This window comes from Candidozyma auris, chromosome 2 (genome assembly GCF_003013715.1).
Source record: "Candidozyma auris chromosome 2, complete sequence".
NCBI lineage: Eukaryota > Fungi > Ascomycota > Pichiomycetes > Serinales > Metschnikowiaceae > Candidozyma > Candidozyma auris.
Genome location: NC_072813.1, coordinates 2,302,169 through 2,315,368, shown reverse-complemented (window position 1 = coordinate 2,315,368; position 13,200 = coordinate 2,302,169). Strand labels below are relative to the sequence as shown.

The window sequence follows — 13,200 nt, the reverse complement described above, 5'->3', positions numbered from 1 at the left end:
CCATTAATTCATCACTATTAGTATCCCTTTTCCCGTATCATTGAGTTTTCATCTCCATGGAACCCCAACGGCATTTGCATCTGCATTTGGGTCCGAATGTGCGCCGGTAGCTGTTGCCTATAGAATTTCTGTGTGTGTTCCTGTTGAACTTGTTGTTGTTGCTGAGGCTCATAAATCTGATGAGGCCCTTGTTGTGGCACTTGTTGAGGCATTTGCTGTTGCATAGGCTGTTGATACATTTGCGGATATGCTTGCGGCACATAACTCTGGGTAGCCATGGAGGCGCCCATCATTTCACTATGCTGCCGAAGAACCATATCTGGGGTTGGAATAGGGAATATAAGCTGTTCAGTGTCAAGGCACCATCTGTCATCGTAGTCATCCGGAGAAAGCGCAGATTGGATTTCTGCAAGAGTTGTGGTGGTTGTGGCCATGTCCATTGGCAGTTCATGCTTGATACTTTGCTGAGTATTGTGTTGACTATGCATGGAACTGGACGTGGACGATGGAGAGTCATGGTAGTCACAAGAACTCGTAGTTGGAGGCATTGGTGTAGTCATGGAGTTAGGCGTGCCCATCACTGGAGATTGAGAGTTTTTCTTCGCTCTCTGCTTCACTTTCCTCTCCTGCTTCTGCATTTGGGCAAGTTGCTTCTTGATTCTATTCTTTATTCTTGACTTGCCCTTGAAACCTGCGGGCAAGTATTTACACTCACCACCTTCAACGTGCATCTCACACCAAATCTCACCGTTTTCGAACCATTCACCACACATGGAGCAGTTACCTGCTGATGTACTTCTTGCTTTGATGGGTGTGTTGTCTGGATACTTGAAGTGGCGGCTCTTCAAATGGGTCTTGTAGGTGTCTCTTCTGGAGAAGCCACCTGTGGGGTGGCACTTGTGTACCACATCATTTTCGTCTTTGTAGACCGACGCCTTGTGGAACGGACACTTGTAAGCCTTTTCCGAAGCGTGCTTCTTCATGTGGCGGGTCAAGTAACCTCTCATCTTAAAAGAGGTGCTACAGTGGGGACACTGGTGAACATGACCATCTGAGGACTCTCCGGCACCGTCCTCCTTGCCAGAAGCCTTCTCATCGTCTGAGGAAGTGGAGGAGGGGGTATTAACCTGAGGCATATTAGATGGTTTGTCGTAAACAACAGATTCGTTGTTGGAGCTGCTTGAGGTCACGGGAGATAAGATATCGTCGGTATCCTTCTTGACGGCGGCGCCCACTTTTGAAGGCTCGTGGTGAATTCTAAACGCCTCTAGTTCAGTTCCTGGAGGCATGTCTTCGGTGAAGGCCCACTCAATTTCCCCCTTTGCGTTTTTAAAGGGCAAGAGGCGAGTGGTGATACCTGTGGAGCAAGGGATGGGGCGGCTGGAGGAGGGTTCGTCACTTTCCTCATTCACCTCGTGACGGTCAATGGCCACGTTGCTGATGGAAGGAAAAAGGGACATATTATCGGCGTTCTGCTTCTTTTGGGATACTGGCTGCTCCAAAGTGGCGATTCTGGCTGGAAGCAAGAGGGCAGCGATCAAGGAGCACAACCACACGAGAGGCGCCAAAATGACCTGCTCGAGGGCCGATGCAGCGTGAAGATACTGCTTCAAGCGCTTTTGTACTTCTGTGGACATGGCGGGCGCTGTTGGCTAGGGGATACAAATAACTGTGGATCTGGCAACCCCAAGAACAGTGCAAGTGGAACGAAAATTAAAGGAAAATCGAGGTTGGGCTGGAATGGGTTTTTTGGGCAACTGGAAGCAAATGATGGAAAAATACCAGGGCTAACAAGAGGGGGTTGAGAAGTATAGCGATAAAGGTCTCTAGAAAGTGGGTGGGAAGATTTTGAGTGGTAGTTTTTTTTTTTTGTTTGATGATAGAGTTAAGTTTCGCGAGAGGGAGAGGAGCCCGTGACCGGAAAAAGAAAGGTTCAAAAAAAAAAAAAACCCTAAAAAAAAATGCAAATGTCGTGCGCGTACCGCAATTTTTCTCGGAGAGGTAAAAAACCCCGGACTCTTACACGCAGGACACACACATACCTGCGCTGCCTGGGGGGTGGGCAAGAAGAGGCAAGCTGGACAACGTGTGGGAAGAAGAGGAAAAAATGACGGATGGGGCAACGGTGCACGGAGCATGGCGCCGGGTCTGGGCTTTTCTGCAGGAACACACATACAAAGTATTGTCAGCGAATTTATTGTTGGAAAAATATCAAGTGGGGCGATAATGTCATGTTACATTTCGTGGAAGTGCAGTTCCGTGAGGTGGTAGATCTGGGGAGAGTTGCCGAAAGAGGCGCCGAATGCGACAGCCTGTGAGATAATCCTTGAGAGATGATCGTCAAGGCCCTTATTTGGATGATGTCGTCACAGTTCAAGCATAATTTTTTTTTCTTATTTTTTATTTTTGTACATGAACACCCTTACTCATTTGTGCTGATGGCTGCAACATTTCTCAGGTTCATCTTGAGCGTTGTGCCTTTGCGACAATGTCGCGGCTACCTCAGCAGGGGTCGAGTGAACTTGGTCCCCAGGAGCTTAAACGAGCCAAAAAAAGCATCAATATGTTCATTTTCATTACCAGAACACGAAAATGGTACTGAAAATTAGAAAATCGTGCTGTGCGTGGAGATGACCTGGGGCATAGGAGATGGCCATGCGACGACATTTTTGCAGCCGTCAGCACTTCCATAAATTGCCTTGCCGAGGCCACCTTACCTGACAGGCTGTGGGGGCTCAAATCAAGGAAACGCTGCCGAGAAAACCTTCATAACTACCCCAGAGTGGTTTGCAGCACTTGATGAGGGGTTCTGGAAAAGCAGGTGCTTGTGCGAGAAATCCGGAGAAAATGGCGACAGCGCAGGAGCGTGATTGGAGAATATGAGAAAAAAGCACCCCACTGGAGGTATACTTTTTTTTTTTTTTCTTTTTTCTTCATTTTGGTCCGGGGCATTCTATTGGTCCAAGGTGGCTTTCTTGCCTCCTGGAAAATTCCACGGGATTAGTTGAGTTGGGCGTCAGTGGCTTTGTTGAAGGCCCTGAGGCAATTCTTTCCCAGTTTCAGCAGCGTCTTCTTCTAGATAATGTAGGAATTGATCATGGGGAACTCGAGGTATGAGCGTATTCCATTGGCTCAAGTGATTTGCTGGTGCACTGATGATGACTGGGCGGCGCTAATTGTAACCACTAGTTGCACAAGGAAGTGAATAAAAAATTGGAGAAATCAGATTTCAGTCGATTGGGGGTCAGATAAGATAGAAACAATCATGCCAACTGAAACGATTCAATCTCGGTAGGATTGTATTGCTGAACCTGAAGGAAAATGGTTGCAAAATGTAGAACGTAGGTACCAGGAGAAGAATAGCCGCCTTGCCTTAGTCAGATTCTGTGCGGGACAACAAGTGCAAGAAAGGTCACATTTGATGATGTTTTTGCTACAAAACGGTGAATATATGATGCTCGTAAGAGCTGGGGGTGCCTGGATGGAAAGTAGCTGGAAAGTACAGAAGGTGCGATCGATTCTTGGTGGGCAGTGAGATCACTGTGGGAAGAACCCCGAGTTAATTGCACTGGATTTGACGAATTTACAGTCAACAATTGCTTGACCGATTCTGTTCAATTTGAAAGACTATTGCACTCTCTTTACTTACCTGTTACCTACTTCTTGCGAGGTGTTAAGAAACTCCTCTGTGGATACTCTCCACACATCAGGTTACTTCTGCTACTACTAGCGTTAGCGCTACCTCCATACCGCTAAGCACCCACTTTCCCACAACCATAAAAACACAAACAGAAAAAAGATTAAATTTTCCCCAGCTCTCTCACAAATTCAATTTTCCTTTAATCTTTCTCCAACTTGTTACTTAAACATCCACATTCCCTCTCTCGGCCTCCCCCAACAGTGTTCGCGGAATTTTCACCTTCCACCTACTACACACCTTCTCTTTCGAGCCCTTTTGCTCCCTCGCTTGTGCCCACTATCTTTAATTCCCAATGTCTGACCAGCTCGACCTCGACCTCGACAATTTCACCCACCCAGCCGTGTCCAAGCTTAACGGCGCCATGTGGTTCCACGAGCTCAACGACGAGTACTTCCCTGGACAGTCGTTTGGCCTCAAAATCGACAAGATTCTCCACCACGAGAAGCTGGAGTTCCAAGACATCTTGATCTTTCAGTCGCTGACGTTTGGCAACGTGCTTGTTTTGAACGGCATCATCCAGTGCACGGAGAAAGACGAGTTCTCCTACCAGGAGCTCATCACTCACGTGCCCATCATGAGCCATCCGTACCCAAAGAAGGTGTTGGTAATTGGCGGCGGCGATTGTGGCGTTGTAAGGGAGCTCGTGAAACATCTCGGTAAAGGTGTCGATGACATCACCATGGTGGAGATCGACAAGAAGGTCATCGAGCTCAGCGTCAAGTACTTGCCTGAGATGGCCAAGTTCCACGATCATCCTAGAGTGAAAATAGAGATTGCCGACGGATTCCAGTTCTTGCAGAATTTGAGCGTGCTCGACGAATCCCACAAGTTCGATGTCATTATCACCGACTCGTCCGACCCGGAGGGCCCTGCAGAGGAGTTTTTCCAGGTCAATTACTTCAACTTGTTGAAAGATGCTGTCAAGCAGGACGGGATTGTCATTATGCAAAGTAGCGAGAACATCTGGCTCAATTTGACCTACTTGAGCAGCTTGAAGGAGAAAGCTGCCCAGGTGTTCTCCAACGTCGAGTACTGTCAGTGCTACATGCCTTCATATACAAGCGGCCAGTTGGGGCTCATTGTGGCCACCATGGACACAAGCAAGAACTTGACTAAGCCGTTGCGGACGTTGCTGAGAGACACCGAGGGTAAGATGTTCAAGTACTACAGCGCAGCCGTGCATGAGGCTGCTTTTGTGTTACCCACTTGGGCTGACAGAGCACTCAGAGAGACCAGCTGAGGCAAGGGCCTACCATTTGTGATTTAGAGACCACCTCTTTGATGTTCTGACTCGAGGACTCGTTGAGCTGATGGGACAGAGCCTTCACTGCATAGTCCGCAGGATGGAAAAACAATTAGCCAGAGATGTGTCTTATTGAAATACAACAAAAGGTGACTGTTGGAGACTGAAGGATTTTCTGACGGCTTCAACCAGGGACATATATGGTTTGCTCTGGTTCGTTTGCAGCCAATTTGAGCCTACTGCATACACTGCACACCACCACTCTATCCAGAGGGGACTGTAACCACGTCCAGCTTCGAATTTCCATACAATCAACCGGCATAGTCCACAACAATCAATACATAGATTACCATGAGACGGTCACAGTTATAATATATATAACAGCCCACTCTGAAGTTCACATGCTTCAAACGTTTCTAACTGAAGCTACTGTATCCTTCATGTCTGGATTACTAAGGGTACCCGCCATTTTGCGTGTCCTGCACACAGCCGGGGGAAGGAGGCAACCCAGCAAATTTATTCTCATCGACACTACCTCCTCTCAAACACGACCTACAATCGGTAAGTGCCCTACCCAGCCGTTTGGTTCTTGCACTCCATCTGATACATCAATCTCGCACATGAGTCACGAAGAGGACTACACTACCAACATCGATGAGCAGCTCCTCACTGCAGTCAAAAACCAGGTCAATGGCCATGGTCTTGACGACACAAGTCGAATCGACACAAGTCGGCTTGACGAAAACAGAGTGAAATTGGAGCATTCCAAGGGCTCTGATGTCAGCCAGGAACAACACGCTGCCGAGGCAGCTCAGGCGGCCCAGGCGTTGTATCATCATCAACAGCACCTACACGATGTGGGCGAGCTGGAGTACAACATCCAGATTCCAGAGCCCATCATTGATCTGAGGCTGAAAATATACCCGGTGCTGGAAAACACCATCACCAACGAAGGCAACTTGATCACCCGGCCGTTCCCGGAACAGAATTTCCACACAAGAGAGGAGCTCAACGAGTTCATTGCGGATTTCGCCCGGGTCAATGGGTTTGGTATTGTCATTGCCCATTCCAATCGGAAAGCCATTTACTACACGTGTGAGTTGGGTGGGAGGTACCGCCACAAGAAGGGCAAGACGATACAGCAGCAGCAGCAGGAGGAGGAGGAAGAGGCTGCACAACGTGAGTTGAACGAAGCTGGCACAGGGTACGTGTTGGACTCCCATGCCAGAACCAAGAAGTTGCGGTGCCCGTTCTCCATGACTGCGTCGTTCCGGAAAAGCAACTCGATTTGGTCTCTAAGAACGACTTGCAACGAGCACAACCATCCGCAATTGGACCCGTTGTCTAATCATCCAATGTTGCGTAAACGGTCAGACGAGTTGAACTTGCTCATATTGGATTTGTACAAGGTAGGCACCAAACCATCGCACATCGAGGCGAAAATAAAGCACCAGTTCCCGGACGTGTTGATCAAAAGAGAAGACATATACAACGAGATTCGAGGCTACAAGCGGAAACTCAAGAAGCTGAACAAGTATATGGGTGCTGGCGTGACTCCACTGGGGGTCAAGAGACGCCGCAACGCTGCGCTGTACCACGAGGTTATGGATGGCGACGACGACGATGACCACGACGAAGTTATGCTGTACGAGTTGGAGAGGCAGCGGCACGAGGAGTTGCAGCGGCAGATTCAGGCTGCTGAAGACGCCCACAACTCCCACCATCACCATCACCACGAGGACATCTCTCATTCCCTTTCCCATCATCTGCATCACTTGGACGAGCAACAACTACAACACTACCAGCAACAGTTGCAAGAGCACGGTCTTCATGACTCGGACCATAACGATAGCACTGCAGCAGCAGCAATCGCAGCCGTTGCCAATGCCACGCATGGTAACTCCAACAGCGATCTTACCATCGACAACATCGATAGCCGCTTGGTTGGCGATTGATAAAATCTGTATATTAGTTCCTTGTACAATAGTTGTATAATAATGCCTGCCGAATTTCCGATGTTCCCAATGTATACAAGTATTATATAGCGCCAAGTAGCTTCATGGCCTGAGTTCTTTCCTCAAAAAGCCTCGTTAGCTCTCCTACCTTTCGTCCTCTCACCACTGGTCGTTTCACAGGCAACTGTGGCACTTCCTCCTCTACAGGCTTCTCTTTCGTAGGTAGGTTGTCTCTCTTGAATTTATACTTTTGTGGAGGCCATTGTGCTTTGATATTGGATACATCCTGTAGCTTTTCCTTCTTTGATGGTTCTTTTGTATATGCTCGTCTTGTGGCTGGCCTTGGAGGCGGTGTTGATTTTTCATTTGGTTCGCTTGGTAATGCTAGTGCAGTGTTGTTGTCTAGAATGGTATTTGTGTTAACCTGAACTCTTTGATTCTCCTCTTCTCCACTAGTGTTGGCTTCCTCCATGGTGATGTCATGCGATAGGTCATACAGTTCGTCGTATTTTTCATTCTCTTTGCAACCTTCAGCAGTGTCTGAAAGCCTACCATAGAACAAGGGTCGTATTTTGCCCCAATGCAAAATGAGGTTTTTGATGTACCTTACGGCAATTGATGTACGGTGTGTGTTTTGCAGCAGTTTTAGTTCATGAGTTAAAGCGTGACACATGCACTTCAGAATGCTAAGTGGTTGATGTCTAGTTGCATCAGTGTGGTCCACTATTTTAGAGCATAGGTCGATCACACGAAACAAAACTGATGCGGCAGCAGTGCCTAAAGCAAAGTTTTTGTTCAAAACCATCAAAGTGTAGTCCAAATCATCCTTCATGGGCAAAGTGATATCGTCAATGTCAATAAGGGGAGGCGTCACTGTCAGAAGAATCTTTTTGAATGTCAGAGCGATGCAATGGAGATCCCAGTCGTTAATCCAGATAAATTGGTTTCGGAGGATGCATTGAAATAAGATTTCTGTGTTCTGGCGGTTCCCTGGCTTCATGAAGATGTCTTGAGCCTTGGGACCGTACGTATCGATAATGCGGAAGATTTGATTGAAGTGGTAGGTGAATAGGGGATCCGAATGTGGAGAGTAGGTCGTTTTTTCTGTTATAAGGCTCATTGTCGGGCAATTGAATGAGATTTTGGTGGAGTTGGTTGTCTGGGCATCGTGCTTGTAAATGTTTAAGGATATCTTCAACCTGGTGATATCAACGTATCCCAGAAGTTCAGCCAAGGAGCCACAGCTTATAAGAGTATCCAGATGGCGGGATGAAGGGTCAAAGAGCTTGTGCAAGCGAGTCAAAGTCTTTTTCGAGATGGAGATGTTGGTCAAGATCAGCGCTATGGATTTCACAAACCAGCTTTCGTGAACAGCTATGATCTTATGTAGATTATCGAAGTTGGACGTCTCGGGCGAAAGAAACAGCCGTAAGAACTTGACACCGTGGATCCACAGTATTTTGTTCAAACCACACGAGAACATCACCAAGATGTACTTTTCCAGCGGTAACGTATTCATAAGCGTTGGGATGAAGAGGTCATAGTCGATCACGTCTGGGGAGGGCAAATAGGACGTGTCAAACACGTAGATGGGCAAGCCCAGGTACGCGTCCTCGATGTCTGATTTGAAGAATATTCTCTCCATGGGGGTAAAGAGAAGGTTTGGAGGAGGAAAGGTGAAGGAGAGATTTCAGAGCGAAAAAGAGCCAGTAGACATTACCGCGGTGCGGGTGGCCCAGATAAGGGGAATGAAATTACCACTAAAAACGAGAGATAGAGAGAAATTGACAAAAAATCTGAAATATTTGGTGTCGGTTTCGGCGTAGGATTTTTTTTTTTTGGTACTGTAATCTTGAAGAATTGGGCTGAACGTAGTTGGGTGGTAGGGCCGTTTGCATTGGGGAAAAGGTAAACATCGGAACCGCACGGGGCCGAGAAGGACAGTGGTTGAGGAGGAATGAAGAATGATCAGAATGCAAGAGGAAGCAAATTGAATTGGATCGAGCAGATTGAGCAAAAGAAGAAATTGCTGTAGAATCGAGTGACTGGAGGTTACAAGTTCAAGCTTACCCATTGTGGCCTCGAGGCGCGTTGTCCTAATTGGGTAGTATTTTGCAGCCATTTATGTTGAAACACAGAGGCAAGGTAGAAAGTCATGTAATTTGGCAATCGAAAAGCCCTTAGATAATTTTTTTGACCATGGAATAGAAGCTAGATAGGAAAGCTATTTGGCAGTCTCTGACGTTGCCATGGCACACTTTTGGTGACCACGTTCCATCTTCATGAGATGATGACTAGTGACCATTATCTGGGAAGGTAAAATATGTAGATATGCCTTCATCGGAATTCACCATTCTGATTATTCGGAAAGCACATTGTGGCTTTTTAGAACTGTGTGTCGCAAGCTATGTTCTGCTGGATTCCAAGAATCGACTGTCGGCCTACATTTCTTACCCTTTTCACCACACCCTCAATTGTGAACCTTCGGAGTGATTTTTGGAGATTTCCTCACCGTCTTCCACCTCATATCTTGAGTAAAGTTCTAATCGCTGGTCTCAAATCATGTTGAAGCTTCTTACCCGCTGCATCTCGTCACGACAGATACTGTGAATCCTCTGGTGAAGGTGATGGTGGTTCAAAGAATGAGCTCAAAATCTCTATTGGTGTTAAAAGACCCAATCTCGCTTCAGTCTGTTGCTGCAGTCATATTCTAACCAAGATTAGTGCTGCACCATTCTAAAAGTCTCCAAGGTAGAAAAGAATTTGAATGACAAGTGGAAATGCCCAATTGCAGGATCATATTGCCAATTTATGTATATTGCTGTCAGAAAAGGCATTTTCAAGAAACCTCCCTGGTATTATCCGGACTTTCCCAGACATCTCACGGTCACAAAGCGCAAATGGAACTGATACATCCCTTGTTCAGCCCTAGGGAATCTTGTTGATTTTTCACTCGTGTTTGGCACTGACACTAAGTGCTAGCCTATCCTTCGCCAGTGTCTAATACTTCATATATGTTTGATTCTTGACCTTGGCTTTGATGCTAAGCTGATATGTGGAAGTACAGATTACTCACATGGAGATACGGAAAGCCCACTCAAACTTCAAAAGTAAGCATAAATTGTCTTCTAATATCAGACAGACTCGACTCTAGAGTGAGGATGTTTGGACATCACCACATGAATTTGTTGAATGTAGGTTCATCGCCCCGTCTGTCCATAAATATTACTAAGACTTCAGAGTTTCCATAATCCAGCAAACGAATTCAGCCCTATTCATCGAGTTGCTTTGATACTCATCTTTAAAGAAAGGAGGCTGGACAAATGCATACTTTACCAGTGATAAGTAATTCAAGCACGGTGAACCCGCAATACCACTTTCCAGGTGATAACTCTACTACCATCTCACACTTCTACGACTATGAATCCCATTGCCTAGCCAGGGCTTACAACCTCTTATCTGTAAGATTACGCTGCTATTTGCAAGCTCCAGGCAACAAAGTCGATGAAACGGTCAATCCCACAACAGCAACGCATTCTTGATAACAGCTTTGCCAAAGAGACCCTGAGCGGGCAGTTTTGTGACCAGAGGGAATGTTGCTTAATGTCTGCGAAAGGCTCTATCAAGGAGAAAGCGCAAACAGTACTCAGCAACCAGAAACGGCATGAGGTGAGGGGGAAGGGAAAAAAATTAAAAAGACAGATTGTGGGCTTTACGGCCAAGAGACCTCGTCAATGAACTTGCCACTAAAATGTTAGCAGAGAGATTGCTCGAGGTCCAGGGCATTGTGGTTTAAGGCATCGTGCGAAGGCAAGTCACCAGAGTTTTAAAAGGCCTCTCAGCCAGGAACGAACAATTTGCAGCGCAGGCTCACACAGCAAGGATACCACCAAAAACGTAAAAGCACGATACCAAAAGAGATGAAGGAGAAAAGAAAAGGCAAATCGTACGAAAATGTAAAGAGCGTCTTCAAAACAGGAGGCTCCAGTCACCACAATGTCGTTTGGCAATCGTCACTGCTGCAAATCATATGCTTGTTCCCCTGCCTATCACTTGCCTGAACCAGACAGTGAGATACCGCCAGCGACAATGGCAGCAGCGAGCGCACTGGACCAACGCCTGCAAACCGTGCGCTAAGGGGAGGTTTTGGCCAGGGGCAATCAGGAAAACTGGCAACCGGCAACGGGCAACCGGCAACTGAGGAAATGTAAGAATACAAAATGTAGTCACCTCAGTTGCTCAGCTTGCACATTTCCAGCCGATGGGCGTGGTGTGCAAAGAGCGGCTCAAACGACTTGGGCCAGTAGCATGGGCCGTCTGAGGCTCGAGGTGGGAAAATTTTGTGCGCTGGACCGGGAAATTAGAGCAGCGCACTCGGGCAGGCAGGCAGGCAGAGGAGGCAGGCAGAGGAGGCAGGCAGAGGAGGCAGGCAGAGGAGGCAGGGGAGGAGTCAGAAGGCGGAATGACAGAGAACAACCAAAGACACGTCCACGGACTTAGCAAGGAAACACAGCACGTTTACGGTCTCGAAAAATGGAAACCTTGACGAGAGCTTCCCCACTGGCTTTGAAGTGACAGTAGCAGCAGCAGCAGCGGCAGCGGCAGCAGAAGCAGCAGATGTCACTTCCAAACAAACACTCCACTGAGCGCGCTCCCTCCAGTTTGCACCCAATTGGTCTCCTCAGTGACTGCCCACACCGTCTACTGACAGCCGAAGGAGGACGAAGAAAAAAGAAGAGAAGTGGGAAACTCGAGCAAGCTCGTCTCCTTATATAGTTTTCGGCCGGCCCTTCGATCCTTTTTCCTTGCCTGTGCCTGGTATCTCCCGCTAAAGACCGCTGGGTCGTGCGAAAACTTGAGGGATTATTTGGCCTCTGGTAGTGTGTCAGATGTCGCACCTTTGCTCGATTGAGTAATGGCAAAATTTTTTTTCCCTGGCCAAAAAAAATGTCTCATTCGACCCTCACACCTAACCTGCCTGCCTGCCCAATCTTTTCCTGCCTTCCTGCCTTCCTGCCTTTCCTGCTCACACGGTCAAAGCCCTATATAAACGGGCAGCCCCCCCAAACTTGTACATTTCCAGCGTGAATAGCTACATCTTCTTTTCCTGAAACTTCACTTTTTTGTGTCATTTTCACCTTTTCCCACTTGGTGTTTGTGCCCCAGGGGTTCTGCTCCTCCCGTTCCATCTTCCTCCTAGAGCCTCGTTTTTTGTGAGGTTCTCTTCCCTCGTCACCTTTACTGGCTAAGCTCAGTCACTTATTAATTTATTTCCAGCATCTGATCGGCATACCCACTCACCACGCACGGTGCCATGGTTTATTGAGAAAAATGCCTTTTCTATCGAAGAAGAAATCATCGCTGTCGACCCACTCGTCGGCCCTGGACTCGAGCTCCATCTTGAGCTCTCTCACGGGCAACAACAACAACAACAAGAAGAAGTGCTTCACCAAGTTTGACGAGAAAAAGGACTACATGCGCCGGTGCAACAAGAAGCATGCCGCTCAGCAAAAGAGCCCGCCATGCCCGGTGACTTTTTGCTTAGGGAAGAAATCCTGGTAATCGATGGCGGCTTCTGACTGCTGCAGCAGTCCCTCTGCTCGGCAGTCTTTGCCTGCTCTCTAGCCATCCACTCCCTGCTGCCACGGCAGTTGTGTTGGTTTTGTATTATACTGTCTTAATGTGTACATTTAGTAACACTCGGTTGGTTTAAAAAATGAAGGTTTGGAAAAAATGCTGTAGCTAAGCCAGGACTTTCTAGCGTAGACTTTAGCTGTCACACTATGTTCAACTTAAACTCTAGTGATTGTCCATTTGACAGCTCGAATTCCCCATTGTTTCCCCTGCCTTACTACAAGACTGAGAAATGTTCTACTTGCTCAGAATGTTAGGACAAACGTAGAGTCCGAATCTCATGGCTGCGAGACTTTAACTGAACTTCTGTCCTTTTCTTCTGCCAGGCGAGAGAGTACACTCACACTAGGGGCACGTAGCCCGGCATGACCGCTCAATGTAAATTACCTGGGTGTTGTTTCTGAAAAAAAAAAAAAAATCTCTTCGCTAGTTTAGTGCTTTAAACTTTGTCGCGGTGCACTACCCAGGGTAAGTCCGCCTATGTGCACTCCCCAGGGCTACACTCAGGACTCGTGACATGGTCACCCACGCTGACAGGGAGAAAGATCAGCGGCAAAAACGACATTTTTTCTGCCAAGAGACACGAATTCCGCCAAAGGAGGCATGTAGGTAACGGAATTGGCGAAATTTGTTTTAACGGAATGGTTGACTCGAGTATCTGCAGGAAT

General features: G+C 47.3%; 4 protein-coding genes across 4 annotated transcripts; 2 read left to right on the top strand and 2 right to left on the bottom strand. All coding sequences in view use genetic code 12, as the record gives it.

Moving 5' to 3' along the window:
- Positions 1-17: 17 nt before the first annotated feature.
- STP2 (Stp2p) lies at positions 18-1,637 on the bottom strand (the record flags this gene model as incomplete). The annotated part of the gene is made up of 1 exon (XM_029036029.2): positions 18-1,637. One exon carries the CDS (start codon positions 1,635-1,637, stop codon positions 18-20), a length of 1,620 nt encoding a protein of 539 aa, XP_028891271.2.
- A 2,355-nt stretch (positions 1,638-3,992) lies between these two features.
- CJI96_0002513 (spermine synthase) lies at positions 3,993-4,940 on the top strand (the record flags this gene model as incomplete). Its single annotated transcript, XM_029036028.2, has 1 exon — positions 3,993-4,940. The coding sequence occupies one exon, from the start codon at positions 3,993-3,995 to the stop codon at positions 4,938-4,940; it is 948 nt and encodes a 315-aa protein (XP_028891270.2).
- A 623-nt stretch (positions 4,941-5,563) lies between these two features.
- On the top strand, positions 5,564-6,898 carry CJI96_0002512 (uncharacterized protein; the record flags this gene model as incomplete). The annotated part of the gene is made up of 1 exon (XM_029036027.2): positions 5,564-6,898. One exon carries the CDS (start codon positions 5,564-5,566, stop codon positions 6,896-6,898), a length of 1,335 nt encoding a protein of 444 aa, XP_028891269.1.
- An 82-nt stretch (positions 6,899-6,980) lies between these two features.
- On the bottom strand, positions 6,981-8,543 carry ECM25 (Ecm25p; the record flags this gene model as incomplete). The annotated part of the gene is made up of 1 exon (XM_029036026.2): positions 6,981-8,543. The coding sequence occupies one exon, from the start codon at positions 8,541-8,543 to the stop codon at positions 6,981-6,983; it is 1,563 nt and encodes a 520-aa protein (XP_028891268.2).
- Positions 8,544-13,200: the final 4,657 nt, after the last annotated feature.